The following is a 26,146-nucleotide window of genomic DNA, read 5'->3' on the forward strand; positions in this document are numbered from 1 at the left end:
GCGTGCGTTAGTATGTTTGTTCAACCGTTTGTCAGTCCGATGTTGTGCTGACTGCAACATTACCAGGCATACGCTGATTTCAAATAACGTGGAAATAAATAACGGCCTGTCGCGCAAAACAACTTCACTTTCGCTCGACACAGTTGGCCGACGAAACTTAAGATCAGCTTATTTCATTGGTGTCAACTTATTATTTTACTGTAGTACGGCTTTTCTTAACATCGTAGAGGGACAACTTCGTGTTGGTGCGACACCTCTTGACATCATGAAATCGGTCAAGGGATTTGATAATTTAATTTAACCAACAAAGCCTTTAGGTAAGAACTTTATTGCGGGAAGATAAGTGTTAGTACAGAGGTATGTGATGATATTATTTACATACAACAATGAAAGATGGAATTTTATGAAAGAAGAAATAACAAATTTTAAGCATAACCGATTTTGTACGTTAACCTTTTTAATTCCATTATTGACAAGAAGACACCAGTTCGAACGACACTAAAACACTACCAAATATTAATTAAGTTGTTCGAAACACCATTTGAAGGGGAAATAATTTCAGAATTTAATATACTAAATAAAATATTTTGAATGCAAACAAATTAATCATATGTGTAGAATAAACAAAACAAATGAAATGATGAACTAAAAAAAACAAAATAGTAGGCCATATTATCAACGCACGTATCGTGTGTTCGCTTTAACAAATGGATATTTCTAAGTTGTTCTAATATCTGTTTCCGAATGAATAACTTATAAATGTGTTGATTCAGAACTTGATACACACTTAATACTCAACTGGAATTTAGTTCGTACGCTCTCTTGTTGTACACTCGATATTTTGTGCTTCATTCGTTGATAAGATTTCCCAACTATGTTTTAAGATATTTCTTTGAACCATATCTCGGGAAGTAAGGTTTAATTCTCTAATGGAAGGTTTATAAAAAATGGTATATAAAATAAAATGTTTAATTCAGATCAGTTTATAAACAAACCTCTTACTACACGCATTCCGTATTTCCTTTATCCGTTAGAAATATATTTGGACATGCAATATGTAACTAAAACGTGACTTATACCCTTTTCTTGGATATAAACAGCCGTCAATTGTATACCATTTGTTAATCTTTTGATTGGTTTAAATTTATACAAACAAATTACTGTTGACCAATCGTATCACTTTTATTTGCAAATTAGCCAAAATATAACACGTGGCTTGTTTGTTCAGTGTGGTAAAATTGGCTGCTGTTTATTATAAAAATATGTATGGTATGGTAACAAAACACAGTCCAAAAAGGATGCCAAGAGTTTAGGGCCAAATATAAAGGAAACACTCAAATCTCAATCTCAACGCATTTTGCAGCATGCAAACATTGAACGAACGAAAACTAACACAAATATTATTGTGTGATATAAAATGTTATTTTATACCCATCGTAAATCCACAAGCAATAAATATTGTAAAATGCGGTAGTCCGTATTCCACATCAGTGCAATACGGCCGTATTCCACTATGCTGACGTCACATCTTTACACGTATCGTTGCGCGATGTTAAAATTACGTCAGTAATTTAAAAAAGCTCGTCATTAAAATGACTTTTATTATAAAAACAAGTGTCTTTTAAGTGATTTGACCAGTAAAGTATAAATACAAGAGTTATTCGTGCTTCAATTTGATCCTGAGAGTCGTTTTCGACTCTCGTGGATTCTTGCAGATTTTGATTTCACTCAGCTTGCGCCTCGTGAATCTGACAAATTGAAAATCCACTCGAGACAAATACAACCTCTCGGATCAGAATTCAGTACCTATAACCCTATCATATCACACAATTAACACAACAAAATAACAAATATAAGATAACAAAATAAATTAATACATACATAACAAATACGCGTAATATAGTACAGACACTGTTCAATTAGATATATACAAACAGCGAAAATATGAGTATATATTCCACTAAAATATTGGTCTCAAAATCCACAATCTGATTACAAATAAAATTTAACTTTTTATAACGACTACTTGAACAGGAAAGATTATATGTAACATGAATTGTGTATAAATACTGAAAAATGTGTATAGTAAACAAAATATACCATCATAATAAAATGTCATCAAGGTATAAACTATGAGAGTCTTTTTGTGCAGAACCATTTATAGCCTTCAATTAACAATGCTTACCAAAGTTATGCTTACTCGTTTACTGTATAACCACTTAATCACAAGTATCTATGTATAATTTAAATCTGCCCTTTTCCTCGATTTTTGATGAATACTCCATGATTTATTCTTCCATCAAAGAGAGGATGTCCTCGAATGCATTGTCTAACTGCAGAGAACTGGTCTCTCGGCGGATCGACAGATCGTCATGAATCTTTAAAGAAAAAAGATAAAGTAAGGTACCTCTATTTTAATACATCTCATAACTTACATCTACTGAGAGTATGATGTATGTCCGTAATGATCGTTGATTGTGTAAAACCCCCATACAATTTGTATCAAAAATAAGACATAAAAATCAACACATTATACACATTGTATAAACCAGACTGCAAAGATCATAAATTTATTCCAAGTGTGTTTTATAACGGAATTTGATATCATACCGACAGGTATTGAGGTGAATATTTGCGATTTGAAATAGTGTGCACGTACATACGCAATTAGTTGTAAAAGTGATTGAAAAGCAATTGAAAATAAAATAGCACTATCACGGGATTGATTGATTTATGCCCACATGCCGCTAAGACACAAAAAAGTTAAACTATTTCATCGAAAAGGGGTCTTAACTCCGTCAAACTTAGGTGAGTTGTAACAGAAGTCGCTCTTTACCAGTAATTCAGTGTTAAAACATGTGTCCGAAATAGTATTTAAATCCATTCCTTCTGTCAGATGTAATGATTTGAAAAATTATTAAGAGGCAATAACTTCCACAAAACTGTTTATATATTTAGTTAATGGTGTTGAAAAAATATATATAAAATATTTAAATCCGTCGACCCTGTCGTAAGTCCGTTTTTGTTGTGCAAGTTGAGAAGGCAGAGTATCATTTAAAAAAGAAGTTTGTAACAAAAGCTAAACTTGGCCTGCATGTTATTGTGTTACACCTGTTTACCAACTATTATTTGAATTTGCCAACACTTCCATTCCTTAAATGATCTGCTTTTCGGCAATGGACTGCACACACTTTTACCACCCGAACTGCGTGCATACCCGGCGGCTAATGACATAAATCCCGCAATTCACTCCTTAAATGATCAGACACCATATTTTGAGAAATTCTATGTCGAAAAGGTGAAAGTTTAAATAACGTTTGTTTGGGGGTATACTAACATTGGAATAAAAACATGTTGAATTTAAGCATTATTTCCAATCATTTATTATAAATCAACGTGTTTACGGTCCAGCCTCACATCTATTTATTTGGTGACATAACCTGTGGTCAACCAATTAACATGGTCATTTAGGGGCCTTGAGATTATCCTCAGAATATATTTTTATTGCATTTTTTATATTTATCGTTGATATGGTAGTTTTATTATATAATACGCGCGTTTAAAATGCTCTTTGCCATTAAAGATATGATTATTTTGTGCATCTCCGTCATAAAAAAACAACAACAGAAAACTATACTGAATTGTTGTTTTGTGACGTCAAGCTTTTTTCCAAAATTTTCAGAAATGTATGATAATGCTATGCTCTAAGTGTCACCGATTTTTATTTAAATACTATACTGAACGAATTAAGAGTATTCTAATATTTACTGTTACACAAATATGAGCTTAAGTTAGTTGTGTTATGGGCTAGGTACATAACTTTACGGTCATCAACATTAGAACTATCTAATACAGATGAAAGCTGAAAAAACTTCGAGGTACCAGTATGATAGTAACAAGGGTTGCTATACAGGTCATGTTAATTAATAGTCAAATGTTCAGAAAGGATTTACAAGAGCATCACAAGCAAAATTGTCAACGCTCATCCAACTTATTTTAGTTTTTAGTCTAAAAGGGGCATAACTCATACAAATTATATCCAGACATACATACCATGCTACTCATTGCTTACTGTTTTGGATAGCATGTGCACTAAATTCCTTGAATAAAATATCAAATAAAAGTTCTCAAACCTTTTCTGCATATGGCTTGATCTGCACATATAATCTGTAAAGTGCTGCGTTCTTGCTGAAAGTGATTTCCTGCTGGCTCTGAATATGTTTAAAAAATGCCAAAATGAAATCCTTTTAAAATTAATATTCTATATGCATGATTTTTTATTTCTTTATATACATTCAAAGAAATTCATCATCATCTATTCCCAACAACATTCTGCTTTCATCATATTCAGATAAACGCAATAGCTTCGGAATACCTCGGAAAGTACAATACAGATGATAACGAACGGTCAAATTACATTTTATTGCGGTTAAATTTACGTATAGTTGACAAAACAAGTAACGCCATTTACGATGCCGCTGTTTAAACCGTCAAATGTATACCATGTCATATTGTCTTCAAAAAACATTCTAGCGTTTTAATTGTATTAGTCCAGATAAATATTTCAAATATTGATTTATTCCTTATAGGGCAATGATGATGATAACAAGATCAAGCTGTTGTATTTCAACTTGAATCCTGTTCATGCCAAAGTACCAGTGCTCATATACAGCGTTAAGTGGATACGTGTTCATTCGTTTTTGGAATCAAATACGTTTCAGACAAGAAAGGAACACATTTCACTATCGGTATGTCTTTTTCCCAGTCTCAAGAAACTATGATGTCATTTTGTTCGTGCATTTTGAAGTTTATCTATTGTTGCAATACACACTAAAATTGAACTTTATGTATATTTTGACCGCCTCAAAAAATACCTAGGGTTTATCACTGGTCAAATGATGATCATCCTTGTCCAGTAAGTGATGAGCAATGGAAACAAAAAAAATGACGTCATAACGCAGAGTAGTGAATCAAGAATGGAAAATAAACGTTATCACTAAAAAGAAGACTAGGGCAATGTTTTTAATGTTGATAAATGATTAAATACATACCGTGTTAATACTTGTCAAGTATTGTCTCAGCTCATCCGGTGACTGCATATTCATCTGGACATTTCTGAAGAACTCCTGAACATGTGTTCTGTATTTAGACAGCTCACTTCGGAAAATGAGCTTCTGGGTCGACGATTCCTAGAATATGAAGGGAAAAGACTTTCATTCTTTTAAAACTATTGCAGTAGAAACAAAATGTGCATGTACGAACTTCGCCTTAAATCATCGTTAGACGTTTGATGCTTATATGTTGTCGAGCTAGTTCAATGTTACTTTGATATATGTGCCATTTGTCAGAAATACATTCTCTTCAGAAGCCTATATTCCTGGTGTACTTAGCGAACCTGTATACTATTAATGCACATTTACTTCATTCTTCTATTATATAAATTTCACCACAATCATGATTGTATGTGGAAAACATCAATATAGTCATCACAACTTTTAACCGGCAACATAAATGATGGCAAGCAGATATGATATGCGTTTGCATAACATACAATTGGTTCTAATAGAAAATGACTGTATGCATTTTAAAATCAATACATCGCCAGTTGTGCTACAAACATAATTAGAGATTAATGATTGGTCTGGCTCACAGAAAATGCAGACGTTTAATCTCAGAGAAATGTAATAACTTGAACAAGAGAGCCGCGGAGCCACTGTTAATCTGCATTTTTACAACCAAACACGGGCATACTTTCATCAAATATTAAATCAAGCAACATGTGAACCACTTCCATTTCAGTACCTTGAATAAGTTTTTGCAAAGGTGACCTTTTTGCACGACGGGGCTGCTGGAAGCAAAGACACCAAGGCTATGACAAAACATCTTTTATTTCCTTATTAAACACACAAGCGAAAAAAGTGATATTCATTTAAACCAGTAATTTCTAAAAACACAAGTTTTCCAAACCTTTGAAACGGCCTGCTCATTGCGACTGAAACTCTGGATAAAGACTTGGCTGATAATATCCAGGCTCTCCGTAACATAGGGAGGGACGTTGATGTCAAATAGAATTGACGGATCCTTTATCAGCATAGCCCAGATACGAATGGAAAAGCTAGAACATATATCATTACAACATCTGATAATTTTGTTTTTGGATACGCTGATCCTATTGTTCTAACTCCTGTTGAAGCAGGACTGTGTGTTGACCATTATGTCAAATAGTCTTATAATGAAAATACACACCAGGAGGAAAAACACAATGATATAATAAAATATAAAAATGTATAAATGCTGTCGAATATCCTTCGAGATATAAAAAAGAAATGACAGAAACATACAAAAAATGTTCTAAACAATCTTTTATAAATGCGGCAGCATCGGCTAGCAGAAAACGGTTTAAACGAACCCAGCAATCGCTGAATCCATCGCTAACCTCAATCGAAAACGCTTGTAAAACAATATTTGAACATCGAACAAAAGCAAAAGTTAAACATTCATATATGCATTTAAAGTAGGAGAATATGATGAATAACGCTCCACTAAAAACTTGTAAAATAAGATTAAAATCGATCCAAAAGGAAATTATGAGGGAAATAAAAAATACAGCAGCCGTTGTTATAAAAGTTGTTAATCTTCTGATTTGTGCAAAGTTAAAATAATTCGAATGATTGGTTAATATTAATCCAATTATTACTGCACACCAATCATATCATTTAAATGTACAAGCTATACTTAAGATAAGCTGTGGACAATTATTCCAACTGGCTGCAGACGTGTACATAATTAATTTGGGTTTTTATTTATGTTTTGTTACATATAAATCTGTCATAAATAGAAAATAAACAATCATCTTTACAAATGATAACAATTTTCAGTCTGCATACGAAACAACAAGCTTATTTACGAATGGTTTTTCCTCCAAGCAAAACGTACTTCTTACCTATGGCTCTTCCAGGCATGGAGTGTGTCGGGATCTATTTTTTGTTTTTCTGCAAGACCATCTAGGAAATCATAAAGGAACTTAACGGGCGGAGGACACTTGCTGCTCTCCAATACCAGGCCGAACAAGTCGTCTATGTACTTCATAAGTGACAACTGTGTGGAAAGAAGTAGGTGTGATTGCATTTCATAGACATGAATTTATACCAGCTTAAGGATAATATGATATAATATATAATATAAGCCCCCATCCGTATCATCCAACCATCCTTTTCTTTTACCTCTTACCTTTCCTTTCTTCTAATTCATTGATTGAAACAACTTCCTTTTACATACCAGTGTATAGACCGTACAACTTTACGATTATATTTATCCAAATCACTGCAACCATCGAACCAGCAACATTGGTTGCAGCCTGAATGACTTACAGAAGCGAGACATAGCAAAAGATGCAAGGCTGTCTTCTCAATTATGTCTACACTATTTATTTGTACATTATTTACATGTTTCTTTCAATGCATACCATATTTGGTATTTGTTAATTATGATTAAGCTCAAAATATGCTGAACTGAACTAGTTGTTTATGTTTTTATCAAAATAAATATTGTTTAAACCAATGATAATATACGATTTATTTGAATACTCCAATCATGGGCCATATCTCTAAAGATACATGACTTGTGAATCATAGTCTGTCCATAATATGGAAAGTAAGTAAAGTAGACATAACTTTAAAAAGAATGCTTTAATTTATAGGGGTCATACCAATTTTACCACACAAAGACAATTGTTTTGTTTTACACCAAGTAAGTAAATTTAAGCTTAGTAAAATAAAGACTACGTGGATGAGGTCACCTCATAATACAAACAAATCGCTTTCTATGTGAGTCAATTGGTCTAATCGAACACACACTAAGCCTGTTGAAATAGTGATTCAGTACCCCACCTATAACAATAAACTTGGTTGCTACAAGCCTGTTCAAGAAGTGATTTACTACCCCACCTATAACAATTACCTTGTTTGTGACAAGCCTGTTCAAGAAGTGATTCACCACCCCACCTATAACAATTAACTTGTTTGTGACAAGCCTGTTCAAGAAGTGATTCACCACCCCACCTATAACAATTACCTTGTTTGTGACAAGCCTGTTCAAGAAGTGATTCACCACCCCACCTATAACAATTACCTTGTTTGTGACAAGCCTGTTCAAGAAGTGATTCACCACCCCACCTATAACAATTACCTTGTTTGTGACAAGCCTGTTCAAGAAGTGATTCACCACCCCACCTATAACAATTAACTTGGTTGGTGACAAGCCTGTTCAAGAAGTGATTCACCACCCCACCTATAACAATTACCTTGTTTGTGACAAGCCTGTTCAAGAAGTGATTCACCACCCCACCTATAACAATTACCTTGTTTGTGACAAGCCTGTTCAAGTAGTGATTCACCACCCCACCTATAACAATTATCTTGTTTGTGGCAAGCCTGTTCAAGAAGTGATTCACCACCCCACCTATTACAATTACCTTGTTTGCGACAAGCCTGTTCAAGAAGTGATTCACCACCCCACCTATAACAATTACCTTGTTTGTGACAAGCCTGTTCAAGAAGTGATTCACCACCCCACCTATAACAATTAACTTGGTTGTGACAAGCCTGTTCAAGAAGTGATTCACCACCCCACCTTTAACAATAACCTTGGTTGGTGACAAGCCTGTTCATGAAGTGATTAACCACCCCACCTTTAACAATTACCTTGTTTGTGGCAAGCCTGTTCAAGAAGTGATTCACCACCCCACCTACAATAATTACCTTGTCTGTGACAAGTCTGTTCAAGAAGTGATTCACCACCCCACCTATAACAATTACCTTGTTTGTGACAAGCCTGTTCAAGAAGTGATTCACCACCCCACCTATAACAATTACCTTGTTTGCGACAAGCCTGTACAAGAAGCGATTCACCACCCCACCTATAACAATTACCTTGTTTGTGACAAGCCTGTTCAAGAAGTGATTCACCACCCCGCCTATTACAATTACCTTGTTTGTGACAAGCCAGTTCAGTAAGTGATTCACCACCCCGCATATAACAATTGATTTGGTTATGACAAGCCTGTTCAAGTAGTGATGCACTACCCTGCCTATAATAATTAATTTGGGTGTGACAAGCCTGTTCAAGATGTGATTCACCACCCCACCTATTACAATTACCTTTTTGTGAAAAGCCTGTTTAGTAAGTGATTTACTACCCCACTTATAACAATTGATTTGGTTGTGACAAGTCTGTTCAAGAAGTGATGCACTACCCTGCCTATAATAATTAATTTGGGTGTGACAAGTCTGTTCAAGTAGTGATTCACTACCCCACCTATTACAATTAACTTGAATGGGATATGTCTGTTCAAGTAGTTATTCACCACCCCACCCATTACAATTAAATTGGTTGTGACAAGCCTGTTCAGTAAGTGATTCACCACCCCACCTATAACAATTACGTTGGTTGTGACAAGCCTGTTCAAGTAGTGATTCACCACCCCACCTATAACAATTACCTTGTTTGTGACAAGCCTGTTCAAGTAGTGATTCACCACCCCACCTATAACAATTACCTTGTTTGTGACAAGCCTGTTCAAGAAGTGATTCACCACCCCACCTATAACAATTACCTTGTTTGTGACAAGCCTGTTCAAGAAGTGATTTACTACCCCACCTATAACAATTACCTTGTTTGTGACAAGCCTGTTCAAGAAGTGATTCACCACCCCACCTATAACAATTACCTTGTTTGTGACAAGCCTGTTCAAGAAGTGATTCACCACCCCACCTATAACAATTACCTTGTTTGTGACAAGCCTGTTCAAGAAGTGATTCACCACCCCACCTATAACAATTACCTTGTTTGTGACAAGCCTGTTCAAGAAGTGATTCACCACCCCACCTATAACAATTACCTTGTTTGTGACAAGCCTGTTCAGTAAGTGATTTACTACCCCACCTATAACAATTACCTTGTTTGTGACAAGCCTGTTCAAGAAGTGATTCACCACCCCACCTATAACAATTACCTTGTTTGTGACAAGCCTGTTCAAGAAGTGATTCACCACCCCGCCTATTACAATTACCTTGTTTGTGACAAGCCAGTTCAGTAAGTGATTTACTACCCCACTTATAACAATTGATTTGGTTATGACAAGCCTGTTCAAGTAGTGATGCACTACCCTGCCTATAATAATTAATTTGGGTGTGACAAGTCTGTTCAAGTAGTGATTCACTACCCCACCTATTACAATTAACATGAATGGGATATGTCTGTTCAAGTAGTTATTCACCACCCCACCCATTACAATTAAATTGGTTGTGACAAGCCTGTTCAGTAAGTGATTCACCACCCCACCTATAACAATTACGTTGGTTGTGACAAGCCTGTTCCAGAAGTGATTCACCACCCCACCTATAACAATTACGTTGGTTGTGACAAGCCTGTTCCAGAAGTGATTCACCACCCCACCTATAACAATTACGTTGGTTGTGACAAGCCTGTTCAAGTAGTGATTCACCACCCCACCTATAACAATTACCTTGTTTGTGACAAGCCTGTTCAAGTAGTGATTCACCACCCCACCTATAACAATTACCTTGTTTGTGACAAGCCTGTTCATGAAGTGATTAACCACCCCACCTATTACAATTACCAAGTATTTGTGACAAGCCTGTTCAAGTAGTGATTCACCACCCCACCTATAACAATTATCTTGTTTGTGACAAGCCTGTTCAAGAAGTGATTCACCACCCCGCCTATTACAATTACCTTGTTTGTGACAAACCTGTTCAAGTAATGATTCACCACCCCACCTATAACAATTACCTTGTTGGTGACAAGCCTGTTCAAGAAGTGATTCACCACCCCACCTATAACAATTACCTTGTTTGTGACAAGCCTGTTCAAGTAGTGATTCACCACCCCACCTATAACAATTACCTTGTTTGTGACAAGCCAGTTCAGTAAGTGATTTACTACCCCACCTATAACAATTACCTTGTTTGAGACAAGCCAGTTCAGTAAGTGATTTACTACCCCACCTATAACAATTACCTTGTTTGTGACAAGCCTGTTCAGTAAGTGATTTACTACCCCACCTATAACAATTACCTTGTTTGTGACAAGCCTGTTCAGTAAGCGATTCACCACCCCACTTATAACAATTGATTTGGTTGTGACAAGTCTGTTCAAGAAGTGATGCACTACCCCGCCTATAATTAGGTGTGACAAGTATGTTCAAGTAGTTATTCACCAACCAACCTATAACAATTAACTTGGTTGTGACAAGCCTGTTCAAGAAGTGATTTACTACCCCACCTATAACAATTACCTTGTTTGTGACAAGCCTGTTCAAGAAGTGATTTACTACCCCACCTATAACAATTACCTTGTTTGTGACAAGCCTGTTCAAGTAGTGATTCACCACCCCACCTATAACAATTACCTTGTTTGTGACAAGCCTGTTCAAGAAGTGATTCACCACCCCACCTATAACAATTACCTTGTTTGTGACAAGCCTGTTCAAGAAGTGATTCACCACCCCGCCTATAACAATTACCTTGTTTGTGACAAGCCTGTTCAAGAAGTGATTCACCACCCCACCTATAACAATTACCTTGTTTGTGACAAGCCTGTTCAAGTATAACAATTACCTTGTTTGTGACAAGCCTGTTCAAGAAGTGATTTACTACCCCACCTATAACAATTACCTTGTTTGTGACAAGCCTGTTCAAGAAGTGATTCACCACCCCACCTATAACAATTACCTTGTTTGTGACAAGCCTGTTCAAGAAGTGATTCACCACCCCACCTATAACAATTACCTTGTTTGTGACAAGCCTGTTCAAGTAGTGATTCACCACCCCACCTATCACAATTACCTTGTTTGCGACAAGCCTGTTCAAGTAGTGATTCACCACCCCACCTATAACAATTACCTTGTTTGCGACAAGCCTGTTCAAGAAGTGATTCACCACCCCACCTATCACAATTACCTTGTTTGCGACAAGCCTGTTCAAGAAGTGATTCACCACCCCACCTATAACAATTACCTTGTTTGTGACAAGCCTGTTTAAGTAGTGATTCACCACCCCACCTATAACAATTACCTTGTTTGTGACAAGCCTGTTCAAGAAGTGATTCACCACCCCACCTATAACAATTACCTTGTTTGTGACAAGCCTGTTCAAGAAGTGATTCACCACCCCACCTATAACAATTAACTTGGTTGGTGACAAGCCTGTTCAAGAAGTGATTCACCACCCCACCTATAACAATTAACTTGGTTGGTGACAAGCCTGTTCAAGAAGTGATTCACCACCCCACCTATAACAATTACCTTGTTTGCGACAAGCCTGTTCAAGTAGTGATTCACCACCCCACCTATCACAATTACCTTGTTTGCGACAAGCCTGTTCAAGTAGTGATTCACCACCCCACCTATCACAATTACCTTGTTTGCGACAAGCCTGTTCAAGAAGTGATTCACCACCCCACCTATCACAATTACCTTGTTGCGACAAGCCTGTTCAAGAAGTGATTCACCACCCCACCTATCACAATTACCTTTTTGCGACATGCCTGTTCAAGTAGTGATTCACCACCCCACCTATAACAATTACCTTGTTTGCGACAAGCCTGTTCAAGAAGTGATTCACCACCCCACCTATAACAATTACCTTGTTTGTGACAAGCCTGTTCAAGAAGTGATTTACTACCCCACCTATAACAATTATCTTGTTTGTGACAAGCCTGTTCAAGAAGTGATTCACCACCCCACCTATAACAATTATCTTGTTTGTGACAAGCCTGTTCAAGAAGTGATTCACCACCCCACCTATAACAATTACCTTGGTTGCGACAAGCCTGTTCAAGAAGTGATTTACTACCCCACCTATAACAATTACCTTGTTTGTGACAAGCCTGTTCAAGAAGTGATTCACCACCCCACCTATAACAATTACCTTGTTTGTGACAAGCCTGTTCAAGTAGTGATTCACCACCCCACCTATAACAATTACCTTGTTTGTGGCAAGCCTGTTCAAGAAGTGATTCACCACCCCACCTTTAACAATTACCTTGTTTGTGACAAGCCTGTTCAAGAAGTGATTCACCACCCCACCTATAACAATTACCTTGTTTGTGACAAGCCTGTTCAAGAAGTGATTCACCACCCCGCCTATAACAATTACCTTGTTTGTGACAAGCCTGTTCAAGAAGTGATTCACCACCCTACCTATAACAATTAACTTGGTTGGTGACAAGCCTGTTCAAGAAGTGATTCACCACCCCACCTATAACAATTACCTTGTTTGTGACAAGCCTGTTCAAGAAGTGATTCACCACCCCACCTATAACAATTACCTTGTTTGTGACAAGCCTGTTCAAGAAGTGATTCACCACCCCGCCTATAACAATTACCTTGTTTGTGACAAGCCTGTTCAAGAAGTGATTCACCACCCCACCTATAACAATTACCTTGTTGGTGACAAGCCTGTTCAAGAAGTGATTCACCACCCCACCTATAACAATTACCTTGTTTGTGACAAGCCTGTTCAAGAAGTGATTCACCACCCCGCCTATAACAATTACCTTGTTTGTGACAAGCCTGTTCAAGAAGTGATTCACCACCCCACCTATAACAATTAACTTGGTTGGTGACAAGCCTGTTCCAGAAGTGATTCACCACCCCACCTAATACAATTACGTTGTTTGTGACAAGCCTGTTCAAGAAGTGATTCACCACCCCACCTATAACAATTACCTTGTTGGTGACAAGCCTGTTCAAGAAGTGATTCACCACCCCACCTATAACAATTACCTTGTTTGTGACAAGCCTGTTCAAGAAGTGATTTACTACCCCACCTATAACAATTACCTTGTTTGTGACAAGCCTGTTCAAGAAGTGATTCACCACCCCACCTATAACAATTACCTTGTTTGTGACAAGCCTGTTCAAGAAGTGATTCACCACCCCACCTATAACAATTACCTTGTTTGTGACAAGCCTGTTCAAGAAGTGATTCACCACCCCACCTATAACAATTAACTTGGTTGTGACAAGCCTGTTCAAGAAGTGATTCACCACCCCACCTATAACAATTATCTTGTTTGTGACAAGCCTGTTCAAGAAGTGATTCACCACCCCACCTATAACAATTACCTTGTTTGTGGCAAGCCTGTTCAAGAAGCGATTCACCACCCCACCTATAACAATTAACTTGTTTGAGACAAGCCTGTTCAAGATGTGATTCACCACCCCACCTATAACAATTACCTTGTTTGTGACAAGCCTGTTCAAGTAGTGATTCACCACCCCACCTATAACAATTACCTTGTTTGTGGCAAGCCTGTTCAAGAAGTGATTCACCACCCCACCTATAACAATTACCTTGTTTGTGACAAGCCTGTTCAAGAAGTGATTCACCACCCCACCTATAACAATTATCTTGTTTGTGACAAGCCTGTTCAAGAAGTGATTCACCACCCCACCTATAACAATTATCTTGTTTGTGACAAGCCTGTTCAAGAAGTGATTTACTACCCCTCCTATAACAATTAACTTGTTTGAGACAAGCCTGTTCAAGATGTGATTCACCACCCCACCTATAACAATTACCTTGTTGGTGACAAGCCTGTTCAAAAAGTGATTCACCACCCCACCTATAACAATTAACTTGGTTGTGACAAGCCTGTTCAAGAAGTGATTCACCACCCCACCTTTAACAATTAACTTGGTTGGTGACAAGCCTGTTCAAAAAGTGATTCACCACCCCACCTATAACAATTACCTTGTTTGTGACAAGCCTGTTCAAGTAGTGATTCACCACCCCACCTATAACAATTACCTTGTTTGCGACAAGCCTGTTCCAGAAGCGATTCACCACCCCACCTATAACAATTACCTTGTTTGTGACAAGCCTGTTCAAGTAGTGATTCACCACCCCACCTATAACAATTACCTTTTTTGCGACAAGCCTGTTCAAGAAGCGATTCACCACCCCACCTATAACAATTACCTTGTTTGTGACAAGCCTGTTCCAGAAGTGATTCACCACCCCACCTATAACAATTACCATGTTGGTGACAAGCCAGTTCAGTAAGCGATTCACCACCCCACCTATCACAATTACCTTGTTTGTGACAAGCCTGTTCCAGAAGTGATTCACCACCCCACCTATAACAATTACCTTTTTGTGGCAAGCCTGTTCAAGTAAGTGATTCACCACCCCACCTATCACAATTACCATGTTGGTGACAAGCCTGTTCAAGAAGTGATTCACCACCCCACCTATCACAATTACCTTGTTTGTGACAAGCCTGTTCCAGAAGTGATTCACCACCCCACCTATAACAATTACCTTTTTTGTGACAAGCCTGTTCAAGTAGTGATTCACCACCCCACCTATCACAATTACCTTGTTTGTGACAAGCCTGTTCCAGAAGTGATTCACCACCCCACCTATAACAATTACCATGTTGGTGACAAGCCTGTTCAAGTAAGTGATTCACCACCCCACCTATCACAATTACCTTGTTTGTGACAAGCCTGTTCCAGAAGTGATTCACCACCCCACCTATCACAATTACCATGTTGGTGACATGCCTGTTCAAGTAGTGATTCACCACCCCACCTATAACAATTACCTTTTTTGTGGCAAGCCTGTTCAAGAAGTGATTCACCACCCCACCTATAACAATTACCTTTTTTGTGGCAAGCCTGTTCAAGAAGTGATTCACCACCCCGCCTATTACAATTACCTTGTTTGTGACAAGCCTGTTCAAGTAATGATTCACCACCCCACCTATAACAATTACCTTGGTTGGTGACAAGCCTGTTCAAGAAGTGATTCACCACCCCACCTATAACAATTACCTTGTTTGTGACAAGCCTGTTCAAGAAGTGATTCACCACCCCACCTATAACAATTACCTTGTTTGTGATCAGCCTTTGCAAATTGTCATTTACTACCAAACTTATTAAATTACCTTGGTTTTGACAAGCCTGTTCAAGTACAGCTCATCAGTTGCTGATTTGACCTTCTTGTTACTATCTCCATCCTTCAGCTTAAATTTGATTTTACATTTGGATTATGAGAATGCAACACGGACGTAACTCCTGTTATTAAAGAAAGAAGTTAAGTTTGTCTTACGCATTTCTCGTTATGAGAGAGTAATTATTACTACTTTGTTGTTTGATTATGAATGTAAGTAACTAAACGCATTATTTCTAAAATATTGAATCAAGTATGAGAACACAATATTTATCTTTTCAGCTTTTATCTTATTTCATATAATATAACAGTAATTAAAATTCATTTCAGTTTTTCAAAAAATCTGACGTAACTAAATGTGTTCTTTGTCGACGTAAAGCATGTATATTTGTTTTTTATAAACATTATGTGATCTAAAATTTTGTCATTTTTAACTCAGTACAAGTAAGTTTAACAGACAAAACATTATGAAAAATATAATGCATGATACCAAGTGCCACCGTTGCAGCTCCCTCGGGTTTTCGTGATCATTCAAAGTGGAACACTCGGCAGCCCCTATACTGTGGACGTCGAAGCCAGCGACAATCTGAGCCAAGTTTACTGTATATAGATATCAGTCGCAAATTAAGGGGATTCTTGTCTGATATGAACGATTAAGACATAACAGCGATAAAGTACGGTTTTAAGCATATGCGTAACATCAGCTAAAAACCAAAGTATGTTTTGTTCACTAAAATTTCAAAACTGATGCAAACAATGAGGGTTTACGCCGAAAACCTTATGCCCACAGCTTACAACATACAAAGCCTCTGTAATATTTATTAAATAAATTTCAAACCATTGTTTCAATAGTTATTTTTAAATAGATTTTTATATTTATCAATTTTCGATACTTTTCTTTTCACCATTAATTATAATCACATTTTAGACCTTCTTTAATGGTAACCAAACACTTTAGATCGCTTTAATTTCGCGAGGTACTTTTTCATGATTTCAAATTCAGAGGCATTTTGATGAGTTAAAAATTCAAGTTGCTATTAAACAATCAACTTAAAATATTTGTCAATTAAAACTTTTGCAATACATTTTTAATACAATATACATTACCATAATCTTCCTGCTGATTATTCTCAGCATTGCGGGGTTCTACGAGTGCCATATTGCTCTGGTCGGTCACTGTGTAGTGCGCCAGTGTATTCACACGAATCCAGCCACCATCACGCTTGGACGTGTTGTCTCCATCACGAAGTACCATACATCCACTGTATCCGGCATGCCACTCTTGAATAAGAAATAACGTGAGGTATAATATTGTGCAATTATCACAAGACTCTCCTGGTTTCGAGTGATGTACAACTATTACGTATTTCCTTGTAATGAACAAGCAGAATATGAATTATATTGGGGTCGTTTCGCCCTTTTGATTTAGCATTAAACTCTTTCCTGAACTATGATTAAAACCTTTATTTGGTGACGAAAGGGCTCACATGATAATATAAATTGTACATCCATTTTTCCATTTCATACAGAATTTATTGAACTCGTAAAGGAAAGGTTGGAAGCTCGTGAAAGGTTCACTTTATAACTTTTCCTAAATTTGTTTCATAAAGAAGTGTGGTACTTGTTACAATTGTGAGATCTTATGTAAGTCACATGACAGAGTTTCAGTTTTGTTGAATAATAATAAAACAAAATGCAAAGCCTACCAAGATGTAGCTCAGTTGGATCTGCGGGAAGTTGAGAGGCCGGATAGTTGACGTAGATCTGGTCGATACACTTAAGCTTCACCTGGTTGACTGTGTCGCAGTCGAGAGCCTTACATAGGTAGATTTCGTCTCCGTTGTCGACCTCTACGTTTAATGTCTAGGATTTGTTTAATTCAGAAATTTAGTAAACGTTTCAAATGCATTCCTGGTGTAGCAATCAAAGGCCAATGTGTTAATTAAGGTCTGCACCAAGAATGGTGTCCACGATATTACTGTCAACGCTATCTTATTTTATTTCCACTACTATGAAATGAACGTACTTATAAATAAGACACAGAACATGCATATCCTATTTTACGCTGAACACGTACCAGTGCTTTAGCTTCAAACTTCACGTGTTCGGTCGTTTCCTCATCAGTTGGCGAGCCTTGGTATTTCCGGAGCAGTTTTTCTTCCGACAGTGTGTACTTTGCATCATTGGTTAAAGCATCAATAGGGCCAGCCTCCATCGTTTTCCTCGTTGCGATGTACAACAGATACAGCAGTGAACCAGTGTGATGCTTAAAATTGAACGAATGTTTGATTATGAACTATGTTTTTCACACAAAAAGATCAATACGAAATCGAGAAAAAAACATTCATTTGAATACATGTTCATATGCATTTGTTCAATTCTGATAACATTGCTCTTATTTCTTGATAGCCTGCACGACTTGAGATCATGACTGACTGCCAGACTTTACAAAAATGGAAATTTAACATACGTTTTGCTTTTTGTCTATATCTAATGTCGCTTATTAATGCATCAGACAAATTCAAAGGTTATTTATCAGACTGAGCTGAGGTGGATCAGACAACAATTATAAACATGGCAAAAGAGGTCCTATTGTACCTTTTGTAAGTCACTTTAAATTCATATTTTTGTAGGTGTATAAAATATCCAATCAAACCTATCGTTCAAGGCTTGATTTTGGTCTGATTAACCAAAAAAGAAACATTTGAATTTTATTTTCATTCATAATTTTTTGGAAAAGAAACTATCTTTTGACAAGCTGTTTAAATGACATATCTTGGCAAAGTTAATTTTGGGTTTCACAGGATATGGTAAACGATATTTGTAGCAGTGTCACGTTTGTTATATTTAAGCTCGTCCATAAGAACTTGCCTGTTTTAATGTTTGTACCTGCTTAAATAAACAAAGATCTTCTAAGAACAGTCTGCTCATCTCAACTCAACTAACAACATAACGTTAAGGTGGGGATAAGGATGCTTAGATAAACTATGATCTACTAAGGAAGATATGCTTCACTCAACACAGGATATGCTTAGACTTATTTGCTCAACCGAATTCAGAACATTATTTTAAGGTGACGGCATATTCCCTAAATTAAACTAAGATCTGCTAAAAATGACTTACTCAACTCAAATAAATTCAACCAAGTGCATTTCATTGAAGTTAGGGGTCATGTGCTATATGTTAAGAATTATCTACGCAGAACAATTTAAAACATTACCTTAAGGTGAGGGTACATACAGAGGAACAGCCAGTTGCTCAGAAGCTTCTCTGTTATGCTCTCACTCCTGTAAATAGGAAGTTATAAATATCGCATATGTATTGCCGTCAATATATAATTTACAATCCTTCAGTAATCTATTTGCACACATTATAAGAACATTATTAGTGTTGTTTTTTTGTATCTTATTACATTAAAAAAATCAACGAAAGAAGCATACCTAAACAGACATGATAGCCCTAGTTGTATGTCTTGCTATACGTTAATGCTTTGGCACTAGGAGCAACAAATGTACCGAGTTTCTTTTGAAATTCTTCTTAATATTTCGAGTAATGGCCACTTAGGTTAAAGACTTTGAACGACGACGATATTAATGTTTTCACATTATCTCTATTTGTTGTCTCAAAAAAAACTAACAATTGAGCTTAGAATCAAATTGGGAATTGGAACATCAGATTTGATCACGATTATATTTTCTTTCGAGTATATATATATATGTGTGAACTAAAACAAAAATATTATCCAAAATAAGCGGTACAAAATATTGTTTCCATTATTTTTCATTGCATGTAAACGCAGTTTGAAACTCACTCAAATCATTTCATTTTTAAGATTATTATGAAAAGGTCAATATAAATTCAGGATAAACTCTGAAATTCTCCACTAGAAGTTCAAACACTTTGCAAAATGGCCTAGACTAAATCACATACATTTTGACCTGAGCCAGTGACAACTGTGACACCAGTGTATCAAGACTAGTATGTTCATGCCCAAGTTGTAAATTATTATACAAGTTGTCTTGCCATAATTGTCATTGTACATTTTTAAGGTTTAAGCCCATTACAAGTTTAAATCATAAATCGTAATATGTTCATGGTGATTAAGTATTCTGATAGGCCAACTAATTGTTAAGGAATCAAACCGACAAAGAAGCTCATGTTCAACTTCGATGTCTGTTCGAGTGACCCCATATTATTTTGGTTTCATTTGAAAGGCCAAAACTTGCTGATTTATATTTCAAACTTATAGAAAATACAGTTTACTTAAATTTATTACAATTTCTATGCTTGCTCTTAATATTAACTGAAAATGGACGTAAAATAACCAACTTGATATTTTTCAAGGCCAAAGTAGCTGAAGTTTTATTCATATTTTATATTATTTATTTTTATATTCTTCCGCACAAAGGTACCAGAATAATATAGGGTACCAAACGTGTGAAATTCACATATAAGTGTAAAAAAGTAAATACATTTACCTTCTGAACAATGATTTCATGCCTCTTTTTGATGACGGGTCCTCAACCAATTGGGTGATCAGACCTTGTAACACTCTTTAACAAAACAAATATAAGACATAACCATGCTATTTTTTAGCTCGTAGAGTTCCAGTATTTAACGGTCAAGCGATTTTGATTAGGGTGTGGTTTGTTTGTGTTTTTCGTATTTATGTCTGTCATGTTTGTTTGGTTTTGGTGTTTGTATATGTGATGTTAATATGTTTGTGTTTATAGTTCATTGTCGTTTGGGCCCTTGCCTTGTGCCCTTTATTAGTGTTCTTTTTGAAATTTTGACTACTGGGTTTGACACTGTATTTTTCATTGTATTATTGATCGTAAATTTCGTATTCGACTCTCGTGGATATTCTCGTATAATTATCAGAATCTGAAAAAATCCAATCGAGTAGAATACAACCACCCGAATCTAAGAGCAGTAGTAATGACCTTATAGTATTACCACTACATCATTTATCCGCCATGTTTATGGAGTGTAGGTTTCCCATGTTAATGTTCATAGCTTTGTATAATTGATGTTCCTTCACCATAACACATGTATTAAGCTGTGAGAGAACAATAAAACAATATCAAACAAATATTTTTAATCAAATGCATATATATGCATATAAATTAATACGCTTGATATAAGGATTAGCGAAACAAAATTCCTGCACCTCCGAAAAAATATTGAGAAACTCCTGATGAAAATTATCTAAGAAATCATAAGAAACTATTGCATTTATGTAGCCTGTCTTCACTCATACTTAGAAACTTGAACCTTCAGAAGCACAAAATACAAACAACAGCAACAACAGTTACTCTCCTTTAATTGAACTGGCAAAGCAATAGTTAATGTTTCTTTCAGAATACATCAAAACAATTGTTAAAACATTATTTTTCCTCAAGGTGATTCTGTATTAATACATGAATTATTAGAATTATTAGAATTAGTATTATTATTATTAGCTTACTCATGCATGTAGTCCATACGCCCCATCATAATGGCACATAGATTGCCAGCAAAATTGGATCTGAAGTATAAAAAATGTAAAATTATTATTCTCTGACATGAAAAACATACCAATATTGTTATTTCCAACACCTTGGCAATACATCAAAATCGGAAACTGTTACATTTGAACCGCAACATACAGGATCAGGTTTTATAGTTGTTTTTAAAGATATTACACTTTTTACTAGCATTTCAATTAGTTTTTACAAAACATGAACTTTAAACACTTCTATCTGTATATTCTGTGTCTTTTGAACACTATAGTTGCCGCCATTCTATTTGTGGTCACAGCAAACTACGATTTTACCTTTCTCGCTCATATCATAATTCCCTTCTTACGTCATGTTTCTCGCCTTTGTCAAAATCCCCGCTTAAATCATTATTCCCGCTTTAACAATAATTCTAGCCTTCATTATTCCCACTAAGGTCCTAATTTCGCTTACGTCATAATTTAAACATACGTGATGATAATTCTCGCTTATGTCATTATTTTTCCCGCTTACGTCAATACTCCCGATTATGTCTTATTTCCAACCTACATCATATTTCCCGCCTCCGTCTTAATTCCCGTTTTCGTCATATTTCCCGCCCCATAAACTTTCCCGCTCTAAGGTCAAAATTCTTAATTCCATCATTTATCATACTCACTTTAAGAAATAGTTTTGCTTATTGTGATTTATAAATTGAGAGCAGTTATATTAAAAAAGTTTTAATATCACTTTGTAAGTGATTTTAAATGATTAAAATATTACTAAATGGCCAAACAACAGAATTAGCTCTCATAATATTCAATGAAAAGTTACAAAATATTTTATTTTTAATGACCTTGATGAAAGGCCAATTTTAGTTAATACTTATTTACTCCAGCTCGATTGTTATGATAGCTGAAACTTTCAATTCCTTTTCCTGGGCAAAACAAGAACTGTGTGTCCTTTTCGAGATGCCAAACAAAAGGTATCCATAAGAAACAGAACACTTTGAATATCGGTATTTTAAAGGTCGCTATTTATTTGACTTGTGATAACAGAAAACACGATATTCTTCCACTTATTATTACGGCGTCCAGTGGGGCTTATTTAGATCACTCTAAGAAAGTTGTATAACGTCGAAGGGAACACAATTTCGTCACGTATGAAAGTACCTAATTTGGTTTCGTTTATGTATTAACTCTCATATCAGAATGGATACTATTCGACAACGAACTGTTGCTGTGCATACAGTAGCTTGCATACAACAATGTACTTATTACTTATACGCAAGCTAATTATTTAGTGACATTATGGTACAAAACGGTAACAACACCCACTAACAATGTTATTTAAATTATACATACCTTATTGGTTTAGCTCGTCATGTTCAATTTCAGGAATGGGTGCGGTAACTTTTACTGAATATTTAGAACTCAAGCTTCATGAATGATTATATCTTTATCACATACTTTTCCTTGATAAAGAAGTGTTTCTGTTTGTCCATGGTCGTTATCAGGGAAACGAGGAAGAACTTGTTCTCGAGCAGACCTTGGAAACGCTCCATTCCCGTCCTCGCTCGAGCCCGCAACTCATCCGACATCTTACAGGTGAGAAATTGAAAATTGGTCAGATGTCATTGAGTGAGATATCAGTTTTTTTGTTTCGTTTTTTAGAGTCAAATGTTTTTTTTTAAAGTTATTACGGTAGTGAAAAACACCACTACCTTAATATCATAGCATAATATTGTTTGATTATTTATTTTAAGCTAGTGACGATTTAACATTTACAAAGCAACTTTGGATAATTTTTATTAACAATTGAGAAATCAGAATTCAGGTGTTACGTAAACAATGAAAGACAACATGCTTTGATTTTGAATCCATTTGTATATTCAACCTTTTCAAACGACGGTCGGCTGTGTGAAAATTAAAATGTCTTTTCTTTCTTCGCAATAGGACAAAAACAAACCAGCCAGCAGTAATAATGAACTTAGCCGTAAAGATATAAATTTTAGCGGCATGTATTCAATATTTTGAATTGTTTTTGCAAACAGTTAGCTCTAGTCAGTCAACAAGTTTCAAACAGAGTTAATGAAACGAAAGGAATTAACTTGATGTCATCTGCGGCGTTCCTAAAGAATTAAAATCATTGAAATAACGACTCATATTCTCTATTGAAATTAGTACAAATTCACGCATTCACAAATTATCCACGGGGGAATTATAGGAGGGTAACATATAGTCACATAACAACATTCAACATGGTGACAAATCAAATTTCAAAAAAATATCCATTGTGCAGCATTAGACTTTGATAAATTTATTATTCCTGATGTCTGAAATTTGGTTTTTAGCATCCATCGGTAGGGACTTAAAAAATCAGCACAAAAATAATGTCAAACTTTGCTTTTCGAAATTACCTGCTAAAATTGGACATTAACACATTAGCGAATTCATTATATTTCATAGATCGCCATTTCTATATAATACATCAACAAAGGCTTTGAACTGTACATTTATATTTTACATATACACTTCAATTCACTGTTGTACAGAAACTGCGGCATTTCATATTTGAAGATAGAAAGCATGCGTATCTTGTACTCTCTTACTACAGGATCTGACATCAGATAGTCGGTAGCGAAAATGGTGTTACACGCGTACTGTTGGTACGAGTGGTAGGGGAATCCCTGTTCTATAAGGTTACGATTAACCATCGACATGGACGTCTGCATGTCAAGGAACTCTAAAACAGACCAAACAGCTACAGCTATTACATCGGAATTATACAACGTGCATGAGGTTTTCAACCTGAGATCTGATTTTATTTTATGATCTGAAGCATATATATTTAATTTATTGATAGGGATAAAACCATGTTTATTTCTAATTGGGCATATCGATCTAACTGACCTTCATTTGCCACCTGTCTGATTTCCATTTCAAGGTCGTTGAGTTGTTTTTCCAGAGCTTTTGCTTTGGATCCCACCTTCCGAAACTTGCAGACAAAGAATGCTATCACTGTAAGCAAAAATACACAGAATGCTATAACTGGAAGTATCATAGATTCTATCACAACAATATACAAAGAATGCTATCATTTAATATTCTAGATATAAAATATATTTTGATAATCTCTTTGTGAACAGACTATCAATGTACTATTTTTTAAATATGCACTCTTACTCCCAGATATGATTTTCCACAATTAATAATATTGTTTTGATATTCCTAAAAGAATGAATAAATGTCGAAAACAATGGTTTTCTTATGAAGGATACCGAGTTAAATTTGAAAGAAGTGAGCATTAAAATCGGTATTTCTTCCTTATGATACTATGGTAGACCACAGTAAATGTTTAAGCATCTTGTTATAAGCATTTATTAATTTGCATTAGTGCATTATTTAAAAACATTTTTACCCGTCACAAGAAGAAACACGGCCACTCCAGCTCCTGTCCCGGCTATGATGAGGATCATTTTTAACTTTTGTTGGTACTGAATGAACCCCACAGTTTTATGGATGTTTCCTATTGTCACCTTTAATTTAAAGAATGAAAGGACTAACATAGTTAAGTGTCCCATTCTCGGAATCTCTCCAGGATACTTGATATCACTCTATTCAACATAAAGTTCCGTGTGCCATTTAACTCGCATATGTTTTGTTGTTTATGAAAAACATTAAGGCGATTAAGCTACTCATGTTACAGCAAACTTATCAGAATCTTGTTTCACATGACTATGGTCTCAATATATAGCATGCCACATGTAACACGGCGTGCGGCACGATCGCAAAACATTCAAATCCAAATTCTTACCTGAATTCACTTAAATCAGACACTTTTGTCAGCTGTCCTTCTGTACTAATAAACTTGTACATTACTATTGGAATATTTTGGGATTAAACACAACTCTACTTATTAACAAATTTAGTTTTGGAAGAGTACGCACGTTAACTTCAGGGAGAGAAGCTCCCTGTATTCCTGGCTGCGGTTGAGAACTTGGAGCCTTGCATCGCATATAACTGCCTGTGAGCTCCACAACACTACATTCACCTAATCCAATCGTAATGTGGATGTCATGCATACCCGCAACAAGGTTAAGATTATCGCCCTTAAAAAAATGGTACGTTAAGCATATGTCATTATGTCTGGTACTTGTCTGGTAGCAAAGCGTAAACCGTGTTTGTGAATTGCATACAAAGCTTGAACTGTAATTGTTAGTTAATGTGAAGCTTTAAATTTATCTTATAATCGTGGTGAACTTTAAACCTTTATTTCCAAATACTGTTGATCTGTTTCGTAAAGAAGAGTTTTGTCAAATGTGTTGATGGAAGGATCATGAAAATATGAAATGTTAAAAGACATCTCAACTCCGTCCATTTTAACAGTGATTGTGACTGTTACACATCCATCACAGTGTGTTGACCTTTTTTGTCTTTGGCTATTGGAGGGAGCATTGTTTTCTAAAGCATTCCTGACACCAGCTGTGGCTGGTGGTACTTTACAAAGAACTTGGTCAGCAGAATTCGGATCAATTGTGCAGCCTTGTACCTATAAAGTAAAGAAAATACACATATATAACAATATATTTGCTTCATGTGTAGGTTTGATTCCCCTGTAGTTTCCACTGTATTTTTGATAAAAAATTACCATGCAAAATCAGTCTACAATATTGACGTTTCAAACTGT

The 26,146-nt window shown here is 35.9% G+C and overlaps 1 protein-coding gene across 1 annotated transcript in view; it reads right to left on the bottom strand.

The window, feature by feature from the left end:
- Window positions 1-309: 309 nt before the first annotated feature.
- Window positions 310-26,146, bottom strand: part of LOC128217874 (plexin-B-like) — a 28,831-nt gene continuing 2,994 nt past the window's right edge. Inside the window, exons 4-22 of the mRNA XM_052925311.1 lie at window positions 25,727-26,008; window positions 25,407-25,568; window positions 24,878-24,995; window positions 24,370-24,477; window positions 24,069-24,202; window positions 22,927-23,057; window positions 21,448-21,507; window positions 20,459-20,533; window positions 19,201-19,267; window positions 18,058-18,246; window positions 17,687-17,843; window positions 17,088-17,261; window positions 16,471-16,580; window positions 15,976-16,053; window positions 6,944-7,098; window positions 5,968-6,115; window positions 5,052-5,189; window positions 4,134-4,211; window positions 310-2,378 (exon numbers count right to left, since the gene is read on the bottom strand). Coding sequence (XP_052781271.1) covers window positions 2,289-2,378; window positions 4,134-4,211; window positions 5,052-5,189; window positions 5,968-6,115; window positions 6,944-7,098; window positions 15,976-16,053; window positions 16,471-16,580; window positions 17,088-17,261; window positions 17,687-17,843; window positions 18,058-18,246; window positions 19,201-19,267; window positions 20,459-20,533; window positions 21,448-21,507; window positions 22,927-23,057; window positions 24,069-24,202; window positions 24,370-24,477; window positions 24,878-24,995; window positions 25,407-25,568; window positions 25,727-26,008 — 2,454 coding nt within the window. The 3' untranslated portion in view covers window positions 310-2,288. The remainder of the gene's footprint in view (window positions 2,379-4,133; window positions 4,212-5,051; window positions 5,190-5,967; window positions 6,116-6,943; window positions 7,099-15,975; window positions 16,054-16,470; window positions 16,581-17,087; window positions 17,262-17,686; window positions 17,844-18,057; window positions 18,247-19,200; window positions 19,268-20,458; window positions 20,534-21,447; window positions 21,508-22,926; window positions 23,058-24,068; window positions 24,203-24,369; window positions 24,478-24,877; window positions 24,996-25,406; window positions 25,569-25,726; window positions 26,009-26,146) is intronic.

This window comes from Mya arenaria, chromosome 14 (genome assembly GCF_026914265.1).
Source record: "Mya arenaria isolate MELC-2E11 chromosome 14, ASM2691426v1".
Taxonomy (NCBI): Eukaryota; Metazoa; Mollusca; class Bivalvia; order Myida; family Myidae; genus Mya; species Mya arenaria.